Here is a 20,942-nt window from a genome sequence, read left to right on the forward strand (position 1 = left end):
TGCAAGTTTTTCAATGTTTTGAGCCGGAAAAAAACTAATTGAATCAAACAAATGTTTCGAAGAAGGAGAAGTTTCATCCCAACATTGACGGCAAAAACGGTCTAGAGTCACCTTAATCGGCCCCGCCCATGTTTGCCTCTTTGCACTTTGGTTGTAACGGCGGCTGAAGTAGGACATAAAGTCGATGGATTTGTGTAAAATGTTGATTTGCGCCAACAAGTCAACAACGCGCCGATTCCCTGGGCCTGGAAACGACGTTTTACTCCAGCGTGGAACATATTTACAGTCGAGAACGGCAGCTTTGTGTTAAGTAAAACGAGCGGGGGGAGGATCAGGACAGATGGCGGCGCTTGGGGCGCCTACTGCGATGAGATGAATGTAACGTAAAGAGAAGAAGAGTAAAGACACTGAACCCTCAAACGCCCCGGCCCGTGGGAGAGGACCCGAGATTGGACTCGGAGATCGCCTGCGGAGGCCGAGAAGGGGATTTATGTACACATTTCTCTGCGAGGATCAATAAAGTGCAGTTTAAAACCCCAACGTGGTTTCTGGTCAAAAATAAACCGAAATAAAGCTTTCCCTAAACGTCCCTAAAACGCAGGTGGTGTGATCTTACAGGGAACTCCTTTGACCGTGAATAATCCTGCATATTCATCCCAAATATGCCACTCCATGATGTCATCGGGTGGTAACGGTGCTCCTCTTTAAAAGTCAGTCCGCCTTCAGGTCGTTACTCTGCTCGTTTCCGTGCTAAAATGAGCAGCGTGTCCGTTCTAGCTGCAGAGATGTGAACCGCAGACGAGCATTATCTTAAGTTCGGTGCCGGACGCTAACGCCGCGTTCCGAATTATCGTGCAAATTGTGTTCAACTGTAATAAAGGTAATTTGTTTTTGTTTTCCAGTGAAACGCGTGGATTGTATCGTGTCTCGGGCTTGTTGGGTCAGTGAACTCAATCTCAGAGGCCAATTAGTTTGCCAGGTCCAATTAAAGGAGAAACTACTAGAGAAGGACGTTCCACATTATTAAGCAGACCAACATTTACAAGCAACACGGGAAAGAAAAAGACTCCATCTAGTGCTGAAAAGAGTGAAACAGTTGAATGCCTTGGACAAGGTATGAAAACCTTCGATATTTCACTAAAACTTAAGCATGATCATCGTACGATAAAGAGATTTGTAGCGGATTCAGAAAACACACACGAATTTGTGCAGATGAAGGCACAATGAGGAGGGTTTCTGCCAGACAAATACATCGGATTTAAGATAGCAGCTGCTAAAATGCCTTTACAAAGCAGCAAATGTGTGTCTGAAGCTGCTGGTGCCTCTGGAGTCCCACGAACGTCAAGGTGTAGATCCTCCAGAGGCTTGACGTTCTGCATGAACCTTCTACTCGCAACCGTTAACCAACGAGAAGAAACGGCCCAGAAATACATAAAGAACAACAAATCAAACAACAACAATTCTTGTTCTCTGATGAGTGCCGTGCAACCACTGAAGATGGCCCAGATGGATGGAGTGGTGGACGGTCGGTGGACGGTCGGTGGACGGTCGATGGAAGGTCGCTGGGCGGTTGGTGGACGGTCGCTGGACGGTCGGTGGACGGTCGGTGGACGGTCGCTGGACGGTCAATGGAAGGTCGCTGGGCGGTTGGTGGACGGTCGCTGGACGGTCAATGGAAGGTCGCTGGGCGGTTGGTGGACGGTCGCTGGACGGTCGGTGGAGTCATGTACAAGCTCAACAGAAAAAGGTTTATCTTAAATTTGGTGCTGGACGCTTGTGTTTTCAGCTGAAGGACTTCTCTCCTCAGTCCAACAGAAGATGGACTCCCTGCGCCCTCTACTGGCTTTTTATTTTTTTAACATAATTATTCATTACCTTTAGTTATAAATTGTGAAAAAACCAAAGCGCATGTGTTCAAAAGGTGTTTACACAGAACGGCTCTGATCTTAAATAATCCTGCATGTTCAGACCGTCTCCTTCACACGAAATCCAAAATAGGCCACTCCGTGATGTCATCGGATGGTAACAGCGACTTCAGGTCGTTATTCTGCTCGTTTCCATGCTAAAACGTGCATCTTGTGTGTTTGTTTTAGCTGCAGATGTAAGATAAAGGTTCAGCTTACGTTCGGTGCTGGATGCTCGTGTTTTCAGATGAATTCCCTGCGCCCTCTGCTGGCTATTACTTGTTTTTTAACACGTTCATTACAATTAGTTATAAATTGCGGAAAAACCAAAGCGCGTGTCATCGAAAGCTGTTTAAGACGCCAAACAATGACTTATACACGACTTTTAACTCATAATAAAATACAGTAAATACTTTGCGACTGAACCGACCCTAAAATGAAAGCTCAAGTCTTCGTAAAGGTAGTCAAGCTTTATTTATTAAGGCAGTATTTACATTGCTATGGCGACATTAACACACCACTTCGTTTTTAGCGTTAGACAGAAAACGACATCAGTGCAAAGATTAAAACATCCTCAACGTGCAAAACAAGTCAAAGCCGTAAAATCCAAGGTGAGATGTCACGCAGTGTTGCATTAAGCTCCAGATCGCCGTGTCGTATCGTACGTGATGGCGGGCGGGGCCGTTTCCAGCCGGGTCTGCGGCCCGCGGGGGTCTCGGGAGGGGGAGAGGGAAAGGAAACGGGTTAAAGTCGGGGGGCCGCGTCAGGCCGAGCGGAAAACGAGAAGGGAGAGCGAGGACGGCAAGCGAAGGAGTCAAGCCTTCGTCTGGAGAAGAGAAAAGAGAAGAAGAGAAGATGACAGGGGGGAAAAGAGAAGAAGACAAAGAAGTGGTTAGCATACACGCCACACACGCTATTCCAACGAAAAACAAATCCAGAGATCGGGAGGAGAAACTGGAGAGCGAGAAGAGGAGTTAGAGGCTGACATATCGAAAGGACAAAAAGCAAATTGGCTTGTCCCGGCGGCGGCAGGAGAGGTGATGCGTGTCGGATGCACTCGGAGGAAGAGGACGGGATCGAAATGAGGAGAAAAGAACGGCAAAAGGAAAAGAGAGGAAAAGAAAGCAGAACGCCACGGCAACGAGGACACAGCCCTCTGCGGTTGATTCCGTTTGTGGAAAGGCGTTCAAACGTGGCGTCGGGCGGAGAGCGTTACGGACGTGCTGGAGACTTTTTTCAATAATAAGAACCAGAAAAACTGCGAAGGTTTAATCGACTAATTGTGACGTGTCGAAAAATAATCGCGATCGCTTTTCGGACTCTGACCGATGCCTTTCATTTACGAGACGTTCGCTTTAAAAAAAAGGCTTCGGTCGCCGCGGCTCAGCGTTTGTTCGGTCGATAACTAGTTTAAAAAGTCGTTGAACTCGTCGAAACTAAAATGATTGTTGGTTGCGGCCCTGGTTGTTGACAAAGTGGAGTTCTGCAAAGCACTTTCTGGGGGTTGTAAAGAGTTAAAACTTTAATGGATTAATCACTAAAACGGCATAAAATGAGACGTACACTTTCAACAAGCTGAATATAAAAACTGTAAAAGCAAGAAATTACAAATTATGCAAATGATTCAGGCTGAGTAAGTACTTTGTTCATTTCATAAAGCCCTTTAAGTCGTTACTAAGCCGGAGTATATTTGTTTAAAGTGTAGATATAAGTCTTTTGTACGAAGAATTGTATTTGAGTGAAAAACATGTGGAATTGTTCTTAAGAAACTAATAATGCTCTGATTTTATTTCCAAAGCGCTGTCTGAATGTAAATAAGATTATTTATGATCATTTATAATACACAGTGAGACTTTTTAAATATCAACCAGAAAAAGGTAAAAATATTCTGAATGAAGACTTATGGATGGAGATTTTTTAACAAATAAACTGTCTTATTGATACAATTCAGAGACAGTTGTTGTTTTTTGACATTTTGATGTGATATTGGCGCCGTCTTTGTGTTTTCTTTGTTGTCCGGGCAACGATCGCGATTATTAAAATATGATAACTTTATTGATTATTTAATAGTCAACTAGTCACAATTTCCTGAGCGTCTGAGCGTGAAGATGAATGAATAAAACCAAAAAGCGCTGGGTCAGACGACGATCGGGTGAAACGTCTTCACGTTCTTTATCAGAGTTTCACCTTTAGCTCAAAATCATTTCCCAGGAACTTTATAAACGGTGCAATCGTCTCCAAACACATCGACTTCTAAAACAATCAAACGGAAGTCGAGGGGGAGCCAAACTCAAAAAGAACCGTGCAATCAGATCTGTTTATTTACAACTAACTCCTCCCACCTCAGATTAGGATCTAATGTCGTTCGCTCATTCATTTTAAATTTGTCCTTGTTTACTCTTCGCCATATTTGTTTTGTTGTGGACGAACTGTGCGCGTCTCTGATTGGCCGATCCACCTGTCAATCACAGCGATCTGAACTCATGGAGGTGAAAACGGTGGCCAGATTCACATATTTCTGTATAAACACGTTCTGGTGGTCCTAAAGTTTTTAAAAATACTTCAAAAACTGTTCTTTTGACTGTGATTAATCCAAAAATTCACCAAATCAAAGAATCTGAGACATTTTCAAGGCCATTTTCCTCATTTTTCACGCACGTTCTACCTCTGGAAAACAGGCTAATTATTTCTCCAGGTCTTCCAGGGCGCGCGGGGAATCCCTGAACGTGTGTTTTCGGCGGCGCGTCACCCGAGTTGGATGCGGCGTGCGAGGCGAGAGAGGAGATCGGGTGCGGCCCGTGCCTCGCCTTTGGCCGACTCTTCCCCGTTTTGCCGGATCATCTCCAGGTCAATGGTCATGAGCACCCGCCCGGGACCCTTCTCCCCGCCCTCCCTCGCCCCCCTGCCCCCCTCTCTCCCCCTGCCACGCCCGCCCCTCTCCTCCTCCCGGGGCCGGAGCAAACTGACCAGCTTCAGCCTACTCCAGCCCGGCTCCCAATCCTATTTCTTATCCTTGCGGGACTCCTGCTTCTTCTTTTCGGAGGAGGCGGGGGCCGAGCCGGAGCCGGAGCCGGGCTTCACCTTGGACGGGTCGACTGCAGGCGCGGGGCCCTGTGAGGGGGGGAGGGGGCGGGGCCGGGGAGCACACGGGGGACAACGGGTCAGTCAGGAGTAGGGATGTCAAGATGAAGTGATTGTTTTTTTACAAATAATTAAGATTTGTTAGAGTGGAATAAATAACAAATCAACGGGACTTGGACGAGTTTCAAAGTCCAGTTGATGGTTAAATATCTTGATGACCTACACAGACTTTCTAGAAGCAACAATGTGTGATTTAAAGGTGCACAATGTCACTTTTCTTGCTTGTCAGAGATGTTATTGCTTTGCCTGTGATTGTAGTTTAATCGCGTCTGAACTAATCGACCTTCAGAGTTCCCACACTTTGGTCGGACTTTTACAGGACATTTTTAAAGATGTAATAATGTGGTTTACAAATACACAATCCTTGTTTCATGCATTTGAAGCTAATATAGATGTAGGCCAAAGCAGTGTTTCTCAAACTGTGGTACGGCTTGTGGCGGTTGGAGCTCCTCTGCTGTTCTTTTGTCCAGTTTAGAGTCTATTTTATTCTATTTTTGGGTCAGTGTTTGTTTGGAACAAAGTCTGCACATGACTCACGCGCCGAGGCAAACGTGACGGGGGTTTGGGGGGTCGTCGCCCTAAGAAATGTGGACTATATTTTGATGTATGTTTGCTCTTTTTACTGTGATGTAAAAAACATGCAAAGAATAAAGAACATGAAGATATTTACGTGCAAAATACAAAAATATTAAAATTAATGATAATAATAAATAATTATATATATATATATTTGAAGTTAATCATTGGATGTGTCGTGGACGGAGGCGGCGATGTTCACAAAGGGTCTAATTATGTTCTTGTCTTTCCAGGATGTCTAGGACGCGTGGGAACCCTGGTGTTGCATTATTTCAATTACAGATGTTTTTATTGCACAAAAAAAAAAATGAAATACCTGGCCTTCTTGTCTCCATGGAGATAGGTTTTATGTCAATCTATAGAACATTGCAGGCAAAACAATAACCCCGCCCTACCAGAAAAGTTACATAGTGCCCCTTTAAACGTAATATAAACGGTGTAAATAAAGAGTTCATGCTTTCAACGATGGACAATAGCAAAATCTCACACTAGTAGTAATAGAATAGAATTTAGCATCGTGACATCCCTATTCAGGAAGAAAAGAGAGGAAATAAAGACAGAGTCCAAGACGGGCGGATGAACGAGTGGATGAAAGAGTTAGCAGCAGAAGATGGAGGTGTGGCTGTTACAGAGGACTCAAGAACATCTGCAGAAGAGACAGTTGTGTTTCCCCTGAAGCTCTAAACGCAGCTACATGATCACGCTGAATGGATCATACACGATCACGCTGAATGGATCATACACGATCACGCTGAATGGATCATTCACGATCACGCTGAATGGATCATACACGATCACGCTGAATGGATCATTCACGATCACGCTGAATGGATCATACACGATCACGCTGAATGGATCATACACGATCACGCTGAATGGATCATTCACGATCACGCTGAATGGATCATACACGATCACGCTGAATGGATCATACACGATCACGCTGAATGGATCATACACGATCACGCTGAATGGATCATTCACGATCACGCTGAATGGATCATACACGATCACGCTGAATGGATCATACACGATCACGCTGAATGGATCATTCACGATCACGCTGAATGGATCATACACGATCACGCTGAATGGATCATTCACGATCACGCTGAATGGATCATTCACGATCACGCTGAATGGATCATACACGATCACGCTGAATGGCTCATACACGATCACGCTGAATGGATCATTCACGATCACGCTGAATGGATCATACACGATCACGCTGAATGGATCATACACGATCACGCTGAATGGATCATACACGATCACGCTGAATGGATCATACACGATCACGCTGAATGGATCATACACGATCACGCTGAATGGATCATTCACGATCACGCTGAATGGATCATTCACGATCACATTGAATGGATCATTCACGATCACGCTGAATGGATCATTCACGATCACGCTGAATGGATCATTCACGATCACGCTGAATGGATCATACACAATCTGTGGAACGTTCTCTTCATCACGTCACAAAGAACCGGGCGACACAAACTGCGCTGACGTTCAAGGGCTGCGCTCACATTATAATCCATGTACGTAAAAGAGATAAAAACATCACTTCGTTCAGACTTCGTTATATATTTGACAATCTTTGGACCAAATGGGATGTTTACTGTCTTTTTCTGCCTTTTCCCCCCTTTTCTGTTCACTCTGGTCTGTTCTTCTGGACCAGGACTAAACCAGGACTAAACCAGGACTAAACCAGGACTAAACCAGGACTTTTCAAACTTAAAAAATGACTAAATAAACTCTCCAGCTGCGGTTGTGATCTTTGTGCTGTGAAAGCGAGACTGAACGTTCCAACACCTGCAGAAAACACCTCTGAACAAATGAACGATACAGTTTTGAGTAGTTTGAGTAGTTTGCATTGATTGTCTGGGAGAAATAATTAAAAACAGCTAGTAAACGTTAGAGGTCTAAAACATTCTTCACTTTGTTTTTTTTTTGTTCTTTTTTTAAATTGACATCAACTTTTATCGTTGTCAATGGAACCACAACTGTGGCTGCGTGTTCGAAGAGGCGGAGGTAGAGGCGGAGCTCATGGCATGGGCGAGATGGTGAGGGGGGGCGGAGTCCAGAGCTGTGGGCGGTAAAACAGGGAGGAGCCATGTTAAGACCAGAGACTAAACACACTTCAGTCAAAACCTGGACAAAAGGAACAGCACAAATACACTCGAGGGAACATCTCTGTGTCTGTGGAATCAAACTGTTAGAACGTGGAATAAAATGGGTCAAAATATCATACGACCTCCTCCATGACCTCCCCAAACTCCTCCCCAAACTCCTCCCCAAACTCCTCCCCAAACTCCTCCCAGCCCTGAGCCCTGAGCCACTCATTTGGATCTCGTCCTTTGGCTGTTTCAAATGCTCAGCTCTTTGTATCTTCTGTTCTAAATATCCAGAATACTCCACATGTGAGTTTCCTGGTTTCTCTGAGCGCACAGGAACGTCATGTCCAGAATATTGCTCAACAAATGGGATATTGGAGCACGTAAACGCACAAAGACCAATGCGATCAGCCCGAACCCATCTGAGAATGCAACCTTTTTTTACTGTGAGGTTTGAGTGATAAATAAAACGTTATTTTTCACGTTTTAACTGACGTCAGATCTAAATTCTAACGGTTTTAAGTCTAATTAACAAAACGTAAATGTTTGAGTTTTTACCACAAATGGAAAAAAACTGCTTAAAAATTTCAACTGAGCTTTATAAAAAGTATAATTTGTGGTTAAGTCTGTAATAAAGCTATAGATAAAATGAAAAGGTATCGCGTGTGTCCAGTAAAACCTAAAAATCTCTCAAAATCTCCTGGATTTATCATATTTTGTGATATTCTGATGTTAATCTCAATTTCTCCAGTGAAATCACATCATGTTCCACTGAAACTTTTGCCTCTATTCAAGAATTTACAATTGTTTCTGAACTGAAGTGTCCGTAGCAGTAAAACGCACACATTAATGACCAAAACGAACAAAGCGATTTCGTTTTGTGACATTAAAAATCTCACTCTCGGAGATAAAAAGCGCACGAACCTCAAGGAGAGCGCGAGCGATTCGACAAAAACAATAAATCACGGCTTATTTCTTTCCGTTTTCCTTTTGAAGCTTTCGTTCCACAAGTAAATCCTGAAACTACAAACGCTTGAGTTCCCGAGGCGTTTATCATCGCTCTAATTGTTCAGCTACAAACAAGAGCTGCTTCCGCTGTGTTTCCTGAGCTTCTGGTGAGGGACACTTCACATGGTTCATCGTCCACTCCCACACGCGCAGCTAATATTATCCACTGCGCAGCGATAAATATTTAAATGTTCAGTCCACGAGCCGGCGCTTGACAGACGCAGGAGCGAGAGCCGCAAAGAGGGAGGCGGTCGGGACGCGGTGTCGTAATGTTTTGGCTACTGTAAGTCTCAAAATACACAATGTTTTTAGCGTTTATGAGTCAAACGTTTAGTCGCGTCCGAATCTCTCCCGGTCGAAATGAAAGGTCAATTACTCGTTCTGTCATCGGCAACGTCACGTGTTGTGCCTGTAGTTCTACGGTTCGAGCCGCCGGGCGGTCAGGGGCGTCATTACGGGTACATTTACTTCACTTTCAGAAGATATTGGACCGAGTTGTTTACAGAGCTCCATATTTTCCCTCCTTTTGAGTGATATATTGTCAGAAGTGGGTCAAATAGCCAATGAAATTACGAGTAACTGTAACATCCGGTTAATGGGAAGGACAAAACATGAAATAATGCACAAAATCTGGTCTTTTCAAAGGGTGGACACACACAAAAAAGAAGAAAATCTGAATGATATCTGAAGAGTCACAAATGTTCAAAATGTTGTCGACATAAAGTTATTGCCGCTTAGATTGACTCACAGCAAGAAGAGAAACCAACACTTTTACTCAAGCACGAGACTCTTACTTCAAACTAAATATCACTCAAGTTGGAGTCAGAAGAAATGTGTCCAAAAACAACACCACAAGTACAATGTCTTTAAAAAGTTAGTACTACGTAGTGTCGGTTCCTCTTCTCGCTGTGAGTAAATCTACAAGTGACAATAGCTTCATGTCGACGATATGAAACGCTTTGAACATCTGAACAGGCAAAATACAGCTTCTCCCCGATGTTAACGCAGTGGATAAAGTCATATCTCGAACAACCAGAAACTCAATTTCTTGCACAGCAAATAACTGCAGGGGTGCACCACAAGGATCGACCTTGGGCCCCCTCTTATTCACCTTTTATACAGTATTCTAGGATTCTGCAATGTCTCAAATACGTGCAGATGACACGGTTATCCACAACGGTGTCTCTGAATCTGGATAAAACATTGCAGGACATACAGCAAACATGGTCAAAGAGAAGACATATTTAGTTGTAATTATCAATACTAAAATGACGTTCAAAGTAGTAAAAAATTTAAATATAAGTTAACCTGGTCACGTTTGGACAAATTCAAGATGAATTTGTGCATTTCCCCCCTCGTGTGTTATGTTTCCTGTTTGTCCTGTGGATAAATCTGCCATATTTACATTCTTGTGCCTTTAGATGTGATTTAGTTTTTACTTTTTAACCTGCTCGGAGCCCCACAGCCTCCAGGCTCCTCAGATAAGTCTCACACCCTCAGTATCTTCTTTCAAATAGCTTCTTCAAACTCACTTTTGTCGTTGGGACTTGTTTTAATTCTAAGCGTGTGTGTGTATCACCGCTTTGGTGTTTTCTCCGTCTTTCTAAAAGCCCCCCGCCAATCGCGACGCTAAACTCATCATCTTTAATTACACGAAAACAACACGCGCCCGACAAGACGGCCTATTGTTGCCGCCGCCGCTACCCCTGTCATTAGCGTCCATCATGGCTCAGCGCGCTCGTAGATCACTGCATTGTTTACCGCCCCGGACGCCCACGCGCCGGCGGCTACGCTAGGTTTATGCTAATCGACCGCGCAAAAAAAAACCTAGCCACCTCCGCCCGCGACACATCCGGCGATCGACTTCAAAGGCGACGCGGGCGGGGGAAAAGACGGCGCCGCATGTGGACGTGGGCACTCGCGGTGGGAAGTCGAGCCTCGTGCTTTTTCACGTTTGTGATTATTTGTGGTAAATTCACGGCGGATCGTACGCGTGATCCGGCGGGAGTGGTTTCTGAAGACGTGGGCGCGGGTCAGTCGAGGCTACGGAGCAGATTGGCGCGCATAAATTGACCGAAAGTGTGATTAATTCCAGCGACGATTTGATGAAATGAAGATGGATTTGTAATCATTTTACGGGCCGCGCGATTGTCCTTCAAAAAGCCGCACAAAAACGTGTGACCGCCGCCGACCGAAACGGCACAGTCCCCGAAACGATCCTCCGCCTTTCACAGTCGGTCGTTTCATGTTTAACCATCAGACGGTGGAATCGGCTCCGGGACAGTCTGGAAATGTCACCAGACCTTCATAATTTCCCTCGGAACACATCCCGAGCCCCATTCGGACAGGATTCCCTTTTACAGAGGAACCTCGGGTAACTTGGAATACTTACGAAAGTCGTCCGCGTCTGTCAAAAATGTCAGAATTTTACCTGTTAAAAATGTCACGCACATGTCACGCACATGTCCGTCATTTGTTTTGTGCATTGAATTTTTGTGCTAATATCGATTCAAAATGTCTCTAAAACAGACATTTCAGGTTTGTTTTTGGTGTTTCAGGTCTGTTTTTGGTGTTTCAGGTCTGCTTTTGGCGTTTCAGGTCTGTTTTTTGGCGTTTCAGGTCAGTTTTTTGCGTTTCAGGTCTGTTTTTGGCGTTTCAGGTCTGTTTTTGGCGTTTCAGGTCTGTTAAGGGCGTTTCATGTCTGATTTTTGGTGTTTCAGGTCTGTTTTTGGCATTTCAGGTCTGTTTTTGGCATTCCAGGTCTGTTTTTGGCGTTTCAGGTCTGTTTTGGGCGTTTCAGGTCTGTTTTTTGGCGTTTCAGGTCCGTTTTTGGTGTTTCAGGTCTGTTTTTGGCGTTGTGTCCGTAGCGTAGCACGAGACGTTGTTCTTTACCACACGTCGCAATCCGAATGGCGTCCAAAAACAATTTTATTCCTTTTGCTTTTCATTCTCACACGCCGACACAGCCCTTCGATCCAAAAGCACCTAAACATTGGCGAAAGAGCCTCCGTGTGTCGTTATTGGACGGGAAAAGGGTCAGCGGCGACTTCGAAACATCGTTCAAGTTCAAATGTGGACGTGAAATGGACGTAGAGACATTCTGAACGGACACGAGCTTCGCCAAACTAAAACACACAGACATCAGCCTCTCGCAGGACTAGATTTACCCGAGGAGCTCCGAGTGAGACATTTTCAGGGTCCGAGGTCCAGTTAATCCCGTCCGAATTGTCCAGAAAGTCAAAACAACAACGATCTAGACGAGAACATCACGGCCTTCAGCATTTTATGTACAGTCTAGTGTTAAAATGTCGATTATCTTTGTCGCACATCGCCACAAATGATCGCCGTCCACCCTTTTTTCAATTTAATACTAATGTTTACTGTCCCATTGCTAATTAGCGTCGGTTAGCTAGCGTACTGTTTAGCTAAAGCTATACAGTCCGCACTGGAAGGTTAATCGCAAACGATTTCCTGTGACGTCCCTGATGCAGATCGGTGTCGCATTTACACGAGTCTCTCCGCGAAACCTCCCAAGAGTCGTCTCCGCGGCGCAACGAGGTCGCCGAGGGAAACGAGAGCTGTGCGAAGAGCGAGCGCCAACGATTTTACGTCCAGAGAGCGGCCGACCGGCACAAAGCGACGAGGAACGAGGGAGGAACGAGGGAGGAACGAGGGAGGAACGAGGGAGGAACGAGGGAGGAACGAGGGAGGAACGAGGGAGGAACGAGGCGGAGGAACGAGGCAGAGGAACGAGGGAGGAACGAGGGAGGAACGAGGGAGGAATGAGGGAGGAATGAGGGAGGAACGAGGGAGGAATGAGGGAGGGCCGAGGGAGGAACGAGGTGGAGGGTCGAGGTGGAGGAACGGGGGAGGAACGAGGGAGGAATGAGGGAGGAATGAGGGAGGAACGAGGGAGGAATGAGGGAGGAATGAGGGAGGGCCGAGGGAGGAACGAGGTGGAGGGTCGAGGTGGAGGAACGGGGGAGGGTCGAGGGAGGATCGAGGACGGAACGAGGGAGAAACATGGGAGGAACGAGGGAGGAACGAGGGAGGAATGAGGGAGGGACGAGGGAGGAACGAGGTGGAGGAACGAGGTGGAGGAACGAGGTGGAGGAACGAGGTGGAGGAACGAGGGAGGAACGAGTGAAGAATGAGCGCGGAACGAGGGAAGAACGAAGGCGGAACAAGGGAGAAACATGGGAGGAACGACTGAGGGACGAGGGAGGAACGTGGGAGGAACGAGGGAGGATGTGTGGGACGTGACGGAGGAGTCTGGACAGAAGGATCTGTCGGGTGGAGAAAAAGAGCCTTTACAGATCGATGCGAGTGCTCGATTAGGATTCAGGGGAAAACACACTTCTGCAGAAAGAGCGACGAGAGTTTAGAGACTTCAACTCTGTATTTCACCTCATTTAACTAGTTTAAATTTATCGTATCATTTTAGACGAAATGTTTATAATTGTTTTGCCTTCTCCCTGGTGTCTCTCTTTGCGTGGTGCGTTCGCGGAGCAGCCGAGCGGCGCTGACGGAGAGCGGCGATGTGTCAGCATTGTTTCGCTAATAAAGGCGATTTGATCAAACGGGCTTTTAACGGCGGAGAGGAGGTCCCGGGGGGCGCTGCGTGAGGGAGGAACACCAACCAAACAAAGAAGACGGCTCCAGACCAAGAGCCAACGCCAATGTTTATGTCTCAAACCAGTCGATCTCCGGGTTTTTGAGCTCAGTGGCTAAAGCAAGACGCGCCTAAGGTTCAATTTAGGACCTTTAAACCGGCTCTCGTACCTTTAATTAAAATAATGTGCAGTATGTTGTCGAACCCGCCATGGGGTGAAATGAACAAAAGCTAGCTTGCCCCGACGTGCTAATGTAAAACACGCGCTCGCCTGTAATGAAGGTGATTTGAGTCAGAAACACTCACATCCGAGTCCGGAGACGACTTATTGACCATGAAACGGCGCAGGAGTCGTCACGCGTGTGGGGAACTTGAAACCGAGTGTTTTCGTGAGGCTCAGAGAAGACGAGGATGAAGGAAAACAAGCGTGAATGAAGCTTAAAAACGAGTCCTGGTTTGTTTTGGATGAAGGAAACACTTACATAACGAGATTAAAAGTGCGTTGCGTGTCTTTTAAAGCCGCTTCGCTCCCGTTAACTCTTAAGCGTGATAATAATTTTTTATAAGAACAGTGTGGATTTTGTGTCGTTTGAAAGCCTTTGAGTTAGCTTTAGCGCCTCCGGCTCCGCGTGTCGCCTCCTCCTCGTTCAGCAGAAATAATTCATGCGCCGTCGAAGAACGAGCTCCCGGGTTCAGAGGTCAACCGTGAATTATGACGAGAAAAGCGAGAGACGCTAAATGGAAGACTTTTTTTTCCTTTTAGCATCTCAGCTAACGATCTTGTTAATTATTATATTTTTGAACCGCGTGACTGGTCGTGACAAGAAATCCTTAAAAGTCACTGCGCGGAAATGTGCTAATGCTCAAAGCTAATGCTAATGCTAATTTTGACGCAAAAAAGCAAGTCCTGGTTTGTTTTGGATGAAGGAAACACTTACATAACGAGATTAAAAGCGCGTTGCGTGTCTTTTAAAGCCGCTTCGCTCCCGTTAACTCTTAAGCGTGATAATATTGTAGGAACAGTGTGGATTTCGTGTCGTTTGCGAGTCAAAAATGCATTGTTTTGATGACTGGACGTGGGACGACATGATCCTCCAGCAAGTACGCTAAAGCCTCATTGTTCTGGTGCACGTATTCGCGGGCTCGAGATTCAGACGGGAGTAAGTGTAAATGACAACGCTGTCAAATATCTCTGCCTCCGCTTTGGCGTCGGCTTATTTATTCATATATGCAGTGTCACCCGCCCCAGGCACTCACAGAGCTACTGACGGCTGCGGACGAGGAGGCTGACAATCACACAATGGAGGAGAGGAGAGGAGGAGAGGAGGAGAGGAGGAGAGGAGACGAGGAGGCTGACAATCACACAATGGAGGAGAGGAGGAGAGGAGGAGAGGAGGAGAGGAGACGAGGAGGCTGACAATCACACAATGGAGGAGAGGAGGAGAGGAGGAGAGGAGAGGAGGAGAGGAGACGAGGAGGCTGACAATCACACAATGGAGGAGAGGAGGAGAGGATAGGAGGAGGAGAGGGGACGAGGAGAGGGGAGAGGACAAAGAGCGAGGAGAGAGGAGACGAGGGTAGGAGAGAGGAGACGAGGAGGCTGACAATCACACAATGAAACGGAGGAGGAGAGGAGGAGAGGGGACAAGGAGAGAAAGTGCAAGAGAGGAAAAGTTTTGAAGTGGAGGAAGCAAGGAGACAAAGGCACGAGGAGGTGAGCTCAGGAAGTAGAACGTGAGGGAGAGGAGACAAGGAGAGGAGACAAGGAGAGGGGCGAAGAGGAAAGATGAGAGGACACAAGGAAACGGTGGACGAGTAGAGAGCGGATGAGATGAAGTGCAGAAAACTAGAGGGAGAGGAACGAGGAGCTGCTGACGCCGGCCCTTTAACGCCGAGGGTCAAGACGGCCGCCCTCAGTCTTTGAGTTAGCTTTAGCGCCTCCGGCTCCGCGTGTCGCCTCCTCCTCGTTCAGCAGGAATAATTCATGCGCCGTCGAAGAACGAGCTCCCGGGTTCAGAGGTCAACCATGAATTATGACAGAACAAAAAACAGACGAGACGAGAAAAGCGAGAGACGCTAAATGGATTTATGCCCAAAGACGCCGCTCGTCACGGCAACCGTCAAGGCTCGAGATCGTTTGAATTATTATATTTTTGAACCGCGTTAAAAGTCACTGCGCGGAAATGTGCTAATCCTCAATGCTAATGCTACTTTTGACGTTCTAAGGGCCAAACATAATAATAAAACGTGATTTATGATTGAATGTTTTAGTATGAACGTGTTTTAGGGGAAAATACTTGGTTTGGTCGTATTTGCAACGACAGAAGCAAAGTTTGTGCTTGTGTGTTATGAATTGTGTTATGAATCAAATAGATACAATTAAGAGCTTTATTTTAGAGCCAAATTGGACCAGATTTGTGAACAAAAACATTCTAAATGAAAGTTTCAGTGGAACATGATGTGATTTCTCTGGAGAAACTGGAATTAACCTCAGAATATCACAAAATATGACAAATCAACAAGTGTCTTTGAACACATTTAACATTAGATTTTACTGCATTTGTTTCATTAATAAGATTTTATAATAAAATCAGGAATTTTAGGCGTCACTGGATAAATACTGAATAGGATTTCATTTTATTCACAGATATACGACATCAATTAGACTTTTCGTGAAGCTCAAATACAATGCCGAGTTTAGAAAATAGATAGAGAGAAAAGCAAACTGACATTTCCACTCTGCAAACTGAAAACTGCCGTTTATTCTGCCAAAGGTTCTAATTATCTGTCACTCTGAGCCCGTGCACAGTGTAACATGATATATATTTGTGTACATATATTTGTTGTGACTCGTCTAACATTTATCCTGCTGAGAACTAAAGAAAGCGTGAGGGAGCTGGCCGTGGTGCTGAAACACACACACACAGAACAATGCCTTACATTTGCAAACGCCTGATACGCATCTTAAAACTCTGCGCTGACATCATCATCAGTGAGCCTCTTCTGTAGCCACAGCCGCCCTGGGACAGACTGAGGGACGCGAAATCGGCCCGTCTGACCAATCACAGCCTCTCAAGTCATATTCACTCTCTCACTCTCTCTTTCGCTCACGTTTGTCTTGAATGCAGCTCTTCTCTCACTTAAACCACGCCTCCTTATGGTCAATTGAAGTGTGAACTTTCAGACACAGATTGAGTTTAGAATCATGATCAAACCTATTGGCTACGCCCACCTCGAGCTCTTTTCTTGTTTTATTCTTAGATCGTCTTATCTTAACATTAGATTCTGTATTTGTGAGGTTCAGACCCTTTATAGAATGAAGTGAAACGTTCAGATTATCAGATCAAAAGGTTCGCAGTTTGTGTTTGAACATTCATAATTCATCCCAATCAAACAAAAATCATTTCAATTATTCTACGATGGTGTTTGGTGATGGTTCATGTGTAACACCTTCTCACCCTGTAGCTTAGACCTCGACAGACGCTCTGAAACGCACGGGACTCTTGGATCGGGTCGTAAAACAGGGCGGGTGATGTCAGCGCTCCGCCAATGACATCACAGATCGGGGAAATTCAGAGTGTTTTTGAGGCTAGGCGGGAGAGAACTTTGTGACCGGGATTCATCGAACGAGCGTGAGCGAAGCTAAACGCAGCTCCAGGCGTGATTTTGACGAGGAAACAATGTTGTAAAATGGTAAAAAGAGATTGTTTTTTAACGTAATATTTGTCCTTTAATGTCAAGACTACAAAGCACTTTTAAATCACAGCAAACGAACACGTCGTCTCCGCCCCCTCGCTCTCAAACCCCCTCGAACGCCATGAATATTCGCCCGAGCTCGTTATTAGCGGCGGACATTTGACTGGCATGTTGTTTTGTTGTCCGTCCGTCGCTCGGGGGAACGAGAGCGGACATTTTGAATCTGACACGGTTTTGTTTTTTTGGGGTTTTTTTGCGGATCATAAAACTTCCGCCGTCGGGCTCTTTTCCATTCAGGGACGACCGACGCAACGATGGACACGTACTTTCCCGTGACAAGGCAGTTATTTTGCCTCAATTTTTCCGTGGCGAGCGCTGTCAGAAAAGAATGTGGATTTTGAAGCTTTAGCGCCGCGGACGAAGCGCCGGGCGGAGATTCAAAACGGCGAATTACGGTTGTCAAAATAATCCGTATTCAGACGGATGTTAAAACTAGGGGAAAATATCATGATTTTACAGGAAAAAAACATCTCATAAAAAGCTAGAATAGTTTTAGAATGAGCTGAACGAGCACAAGAACATTATTAAAGCCGCAAGCGGCATCCAACGGCCCTCACGGGCCGCCGGCCTTCCGACTCTGCGCTTTCGACTTGATAAAGATGGCGCCCTTATTGTGTGTTGAATAAAAAAAGAACTTGACAGACGGCGACACATTGGACATGGCCAATCCAGTGCAAATGAACACAAGTGTCAGTCAAATTTGCTGCGCCGCCGCACAGAGACCGTAGCACTTGGAATAAAAATATGGATAACTTTTGATGCCCCGCTTGTGTAGATGATTTTTCCCAAAGTAAAGCTTGATCGAGCTATTGCCCACGGAGGAGTTTGTTAAAGTGTGAAGCGTAAATGTGAACATTTCAAGGATTTGGCGTTTTTCCCATTTGTGACAGTATATTTGCAGCTCCACGGCACAGAGACCGTACCACTTAAAATCAAAATATGGATAACTTTTGATGCCCCGTTTGTGTAGATGATTTTCCCCAAATATGAGCTTGATCGGGCAATCGGCCTAGGAGGAGTTCGTTAAAGTGTGAAGTGTAAAAATGTGGTGATTTTAGAGATTTCGCTGTTTTCCCATTTCTGACATATATTTGCGGGTCCGCCACACAGAGACCGTAGCACTTAGAATCAAAATATGGGTAAGTTTTGATGCCCCGCTTGTGTAGATGATATTCTCCAAATATGAACTTGATCGGGCAATCGCCCTAGGAGGAGTTTGTTAAAGTGTGAAGCGTAAAAATGTGGTGATTTGAGCGATTCTACGATTTTCCCATAAGGATAACATGGGATGTTTCTGTCAACGCTACGGTTACGCCGTACAAAATATGACTTTGGCTCTCATACTTTTATGATCAGGATGGCAAATTAGAATTTTGTTCAAAATATCATGTCATTTGGAAAAACTCTATTGTTTATAGGCTACTCTGAAGGCCAAATAGTCAGAATTCTGGGAAACGTTTGCGGCTCCGTCGCACAGAGACCGTAAAAGTTATCCTTAAAATTTGGATAACTTTAGATACACCACTTGTCTAGAGGACGTACACCGATTTTGAGGTTGGTGGGCAAAACGCACTAGGAGGACTTCGTTAAAGTGTAAAACATAAAAATGTGGTAATTTGAGAGATTTTGTGGTTTTCCCATAGGGATAACATGGGATGTTTCTGTCATCGCTACGACTACGGCGTAAAAATTTAGGCATTTTTGTGATTGGCTTTTGTGATCGGGACGGCAAAATAGAATTTTGGGTAAAGTTTAGACAATTTTGGTAAAACAAATTTTTGACCTTCAATGTTAATTTAAAGGTCACTCTGTAGGGGGCGCTATCACTGCCATTTCAATTTTGTCAGCCTAAACTGGTCCAAACTAGAAAGTTTAACAAATGATTCAAATTTGGTCCTAATCGGACTGGTTTTGATCAAATGGGAGCAATTTTTAGACCTGCAATATTCCAAAATAAGTTGTCCAACTTTGCGGCTGCGCCGCACACAGACCGTAAAAGGTATCTCAAAAAATTGAATAACTTTAGATGCCCCACTTGTCCAGAGGACGTACGCCGATTTTGAAGTCGGTGGGCAAAACGCCCTAGGAGGAGTTCGTCAAAGTTTGACGTGAACAAAATGGCTAACACAGCGTGTTTTCATTTTCAAAGGAAGATGGTGGCCATAGGGTAAGTCTGGGGGCGTGGCCACAATAATATTTTTTTTTTGTCCTCACGAGAGGAATGCGCGTCCCGAATTTCGTAGCTCTACGACAAAGTTGACCTCGGGGCGTCTCCCATAGGCGCAATGTATTTTGACTTTTGTCGGTGGCGCTGTCGCGCCATTTTTTAACGCAAAAAAAAATGGCCCAGAAAAAACAAAATTTTTCGCCGATTCTGAATTTTGGGCAAAGTTTGGTGAGTTTTTGAGCATGTTCAGGGGGTCAAATTAGAGATCAAAGCGCTGAAGAAGAACAAGAAAAATAATAAAAATTAAAGCCGCAAGCGGCATCCAACGGCCCTCGCGGGCCGCCGGCCTTCCGACTCTGCTCTCTGCATTTTACAGAGATGGCGCTAACGCAATTGTCTAAGAACTAAGACAGCGACACATTGGACATGTACAATGCTGTGCTTAACCAGTGCAAATGAACACAAATGTCGGTCAAATGTGCAGCTCCAGCGCACAGAGACCGTGACACTTGGAATAAAAATATGGATAACTTTTGATGCTCCGCTTGTGTAGATTATTTTTCCCAAATATGAGCTTGATCGAGCTATTGCCCACAGAGGACTTCATTAAAGTGTGAAGCGTAAATGTGAACATTTCAAGGATTTGGCGTTTTTCCCATTTGTGACAGTATATTTGCAGCTCCACGGCACAGAGACCGTACCACTTAAAATCAAAATATGGATAACTTTTGATGCCCCATTTGTGTAGATGATTTCCCCAAATATGAGCTTGATCGGGCAATCGGCCTAGGAGGAGTTTGTTAAAGTGTGAAGCGTGAAAATGTGGTCATTTTAGAGATTTCGCTGTTTTCCCATTTCTGACATATATTTGCGGGTCCGCCACACAGAGACCGTAGCACTTAGAATCAAAATATGGATACCTTTGGATGGCCCGCTTGTGTAGATGATTTCCCCCAAATATGAGCTTGATCGGACAATCGCCCTAGGAGGAGTTTGTTAAAGTGTGAAGCGTAAAAATGTGGTGATTTGAGCGATTCTACGATTTTCCCATAAGGATAACATGGGATGTTTCTGTCATCGCTACGGTTACGCCGTACAAAATATGACTTTGGCTCTCATACTTTTATGATCAGGATGGCAAATTAGAATTTTGTTCAAAATATCATGTCATTTGGAAAAACTCTATTGTTTATAGGCCACTCTGAAGGCCAAATAGTCAGAATTCTGGGAAACGTTTGCGGCTCCGTCGCACAAAGACCGTAAAAGTTATCCTTAAAATTTGGATAACTTTAGATACACCACTTGTCTAGAGGACGTACACCGATTTTGAGGTTGGTGGGCAAAACGCACTAGGAGGACTTCGTTAAAGTGTAAAACATAAAAATGTGGTAATTTGAGAGATTTTGTGGTTTTCCCATAGGGATAACATGGGAGGTTTCTGTCATCGCTACGACTACGGCGTAAAAAATTAGGCATTTTTGTGATTGGCTTTTGTGATCGGGACGGCAAAATAGAATTTTGGGTAAAGTTTAGACAATTTTGGTAAAACTAATTTTTGACCTTCAATGTTAATTTAAAGGTCACTCTGTAGGGGGCGCTATCACTGCCATTTCAATTTTGTCATCATAAACTGGTCCAAACTAGAA

General features: G+C 45.0%; 1 protein-coding gene across 3 annotated transcripts in view; it reads right to left on the bottom strand.

Moving 5' to 3' along the window:
- Positions 1-2,662: 2,662 nt before the first annotated feature.
- The window catches only part of mpz (myelin protein zero), a 49,368-nt gene continuing 31,088 nt past the window's right edge, over positions 2,663-20,942 (bottom strand). Inside the window, exons 6-7 of one of the 3 annotated variants that reach the window (XM_072440604.1) lie at positions 4,886-5,015; positions 2,663-2,730 (exon numbers count right to left, since the gene is read on the bottom strand). In XM_072440604.1, coding sequence (XP_072296705.1) covers positions 4,905-5,015 — 111 coding nt within the window. In that variant the 3' untranslated portion in view covers positions 2,663-2,730; positions 4,886-4,904. Of the gene's footprint in view, positions 2,731-4,885; positions 5,016-7,668; positions 7,726-20,942 lie in introns of those variants that run through there. The other 2 variants (XM_072440606.1, XM_072440605.1) reach the window with 2 other exon arrangements.

Source organism: Eucyclogobius newberryi, unplaced genomic scaffold, assembly GCF_026437365.1.
Source record: "Eucyclogobius newberryi isolate DKJ021-1_F unplaced genomic scaffold, fEucNew1.0.hap1 SCAF_12, whole genome shotgun sequence".
In the NCBI taxonomy this organism is placed as follows: Eukaryota; Metazoa; Chordata; class Actinopteri; order Gobiiformes; family Gobiidae; genus Eucyclogobius; species Eucyclogobius newberryi.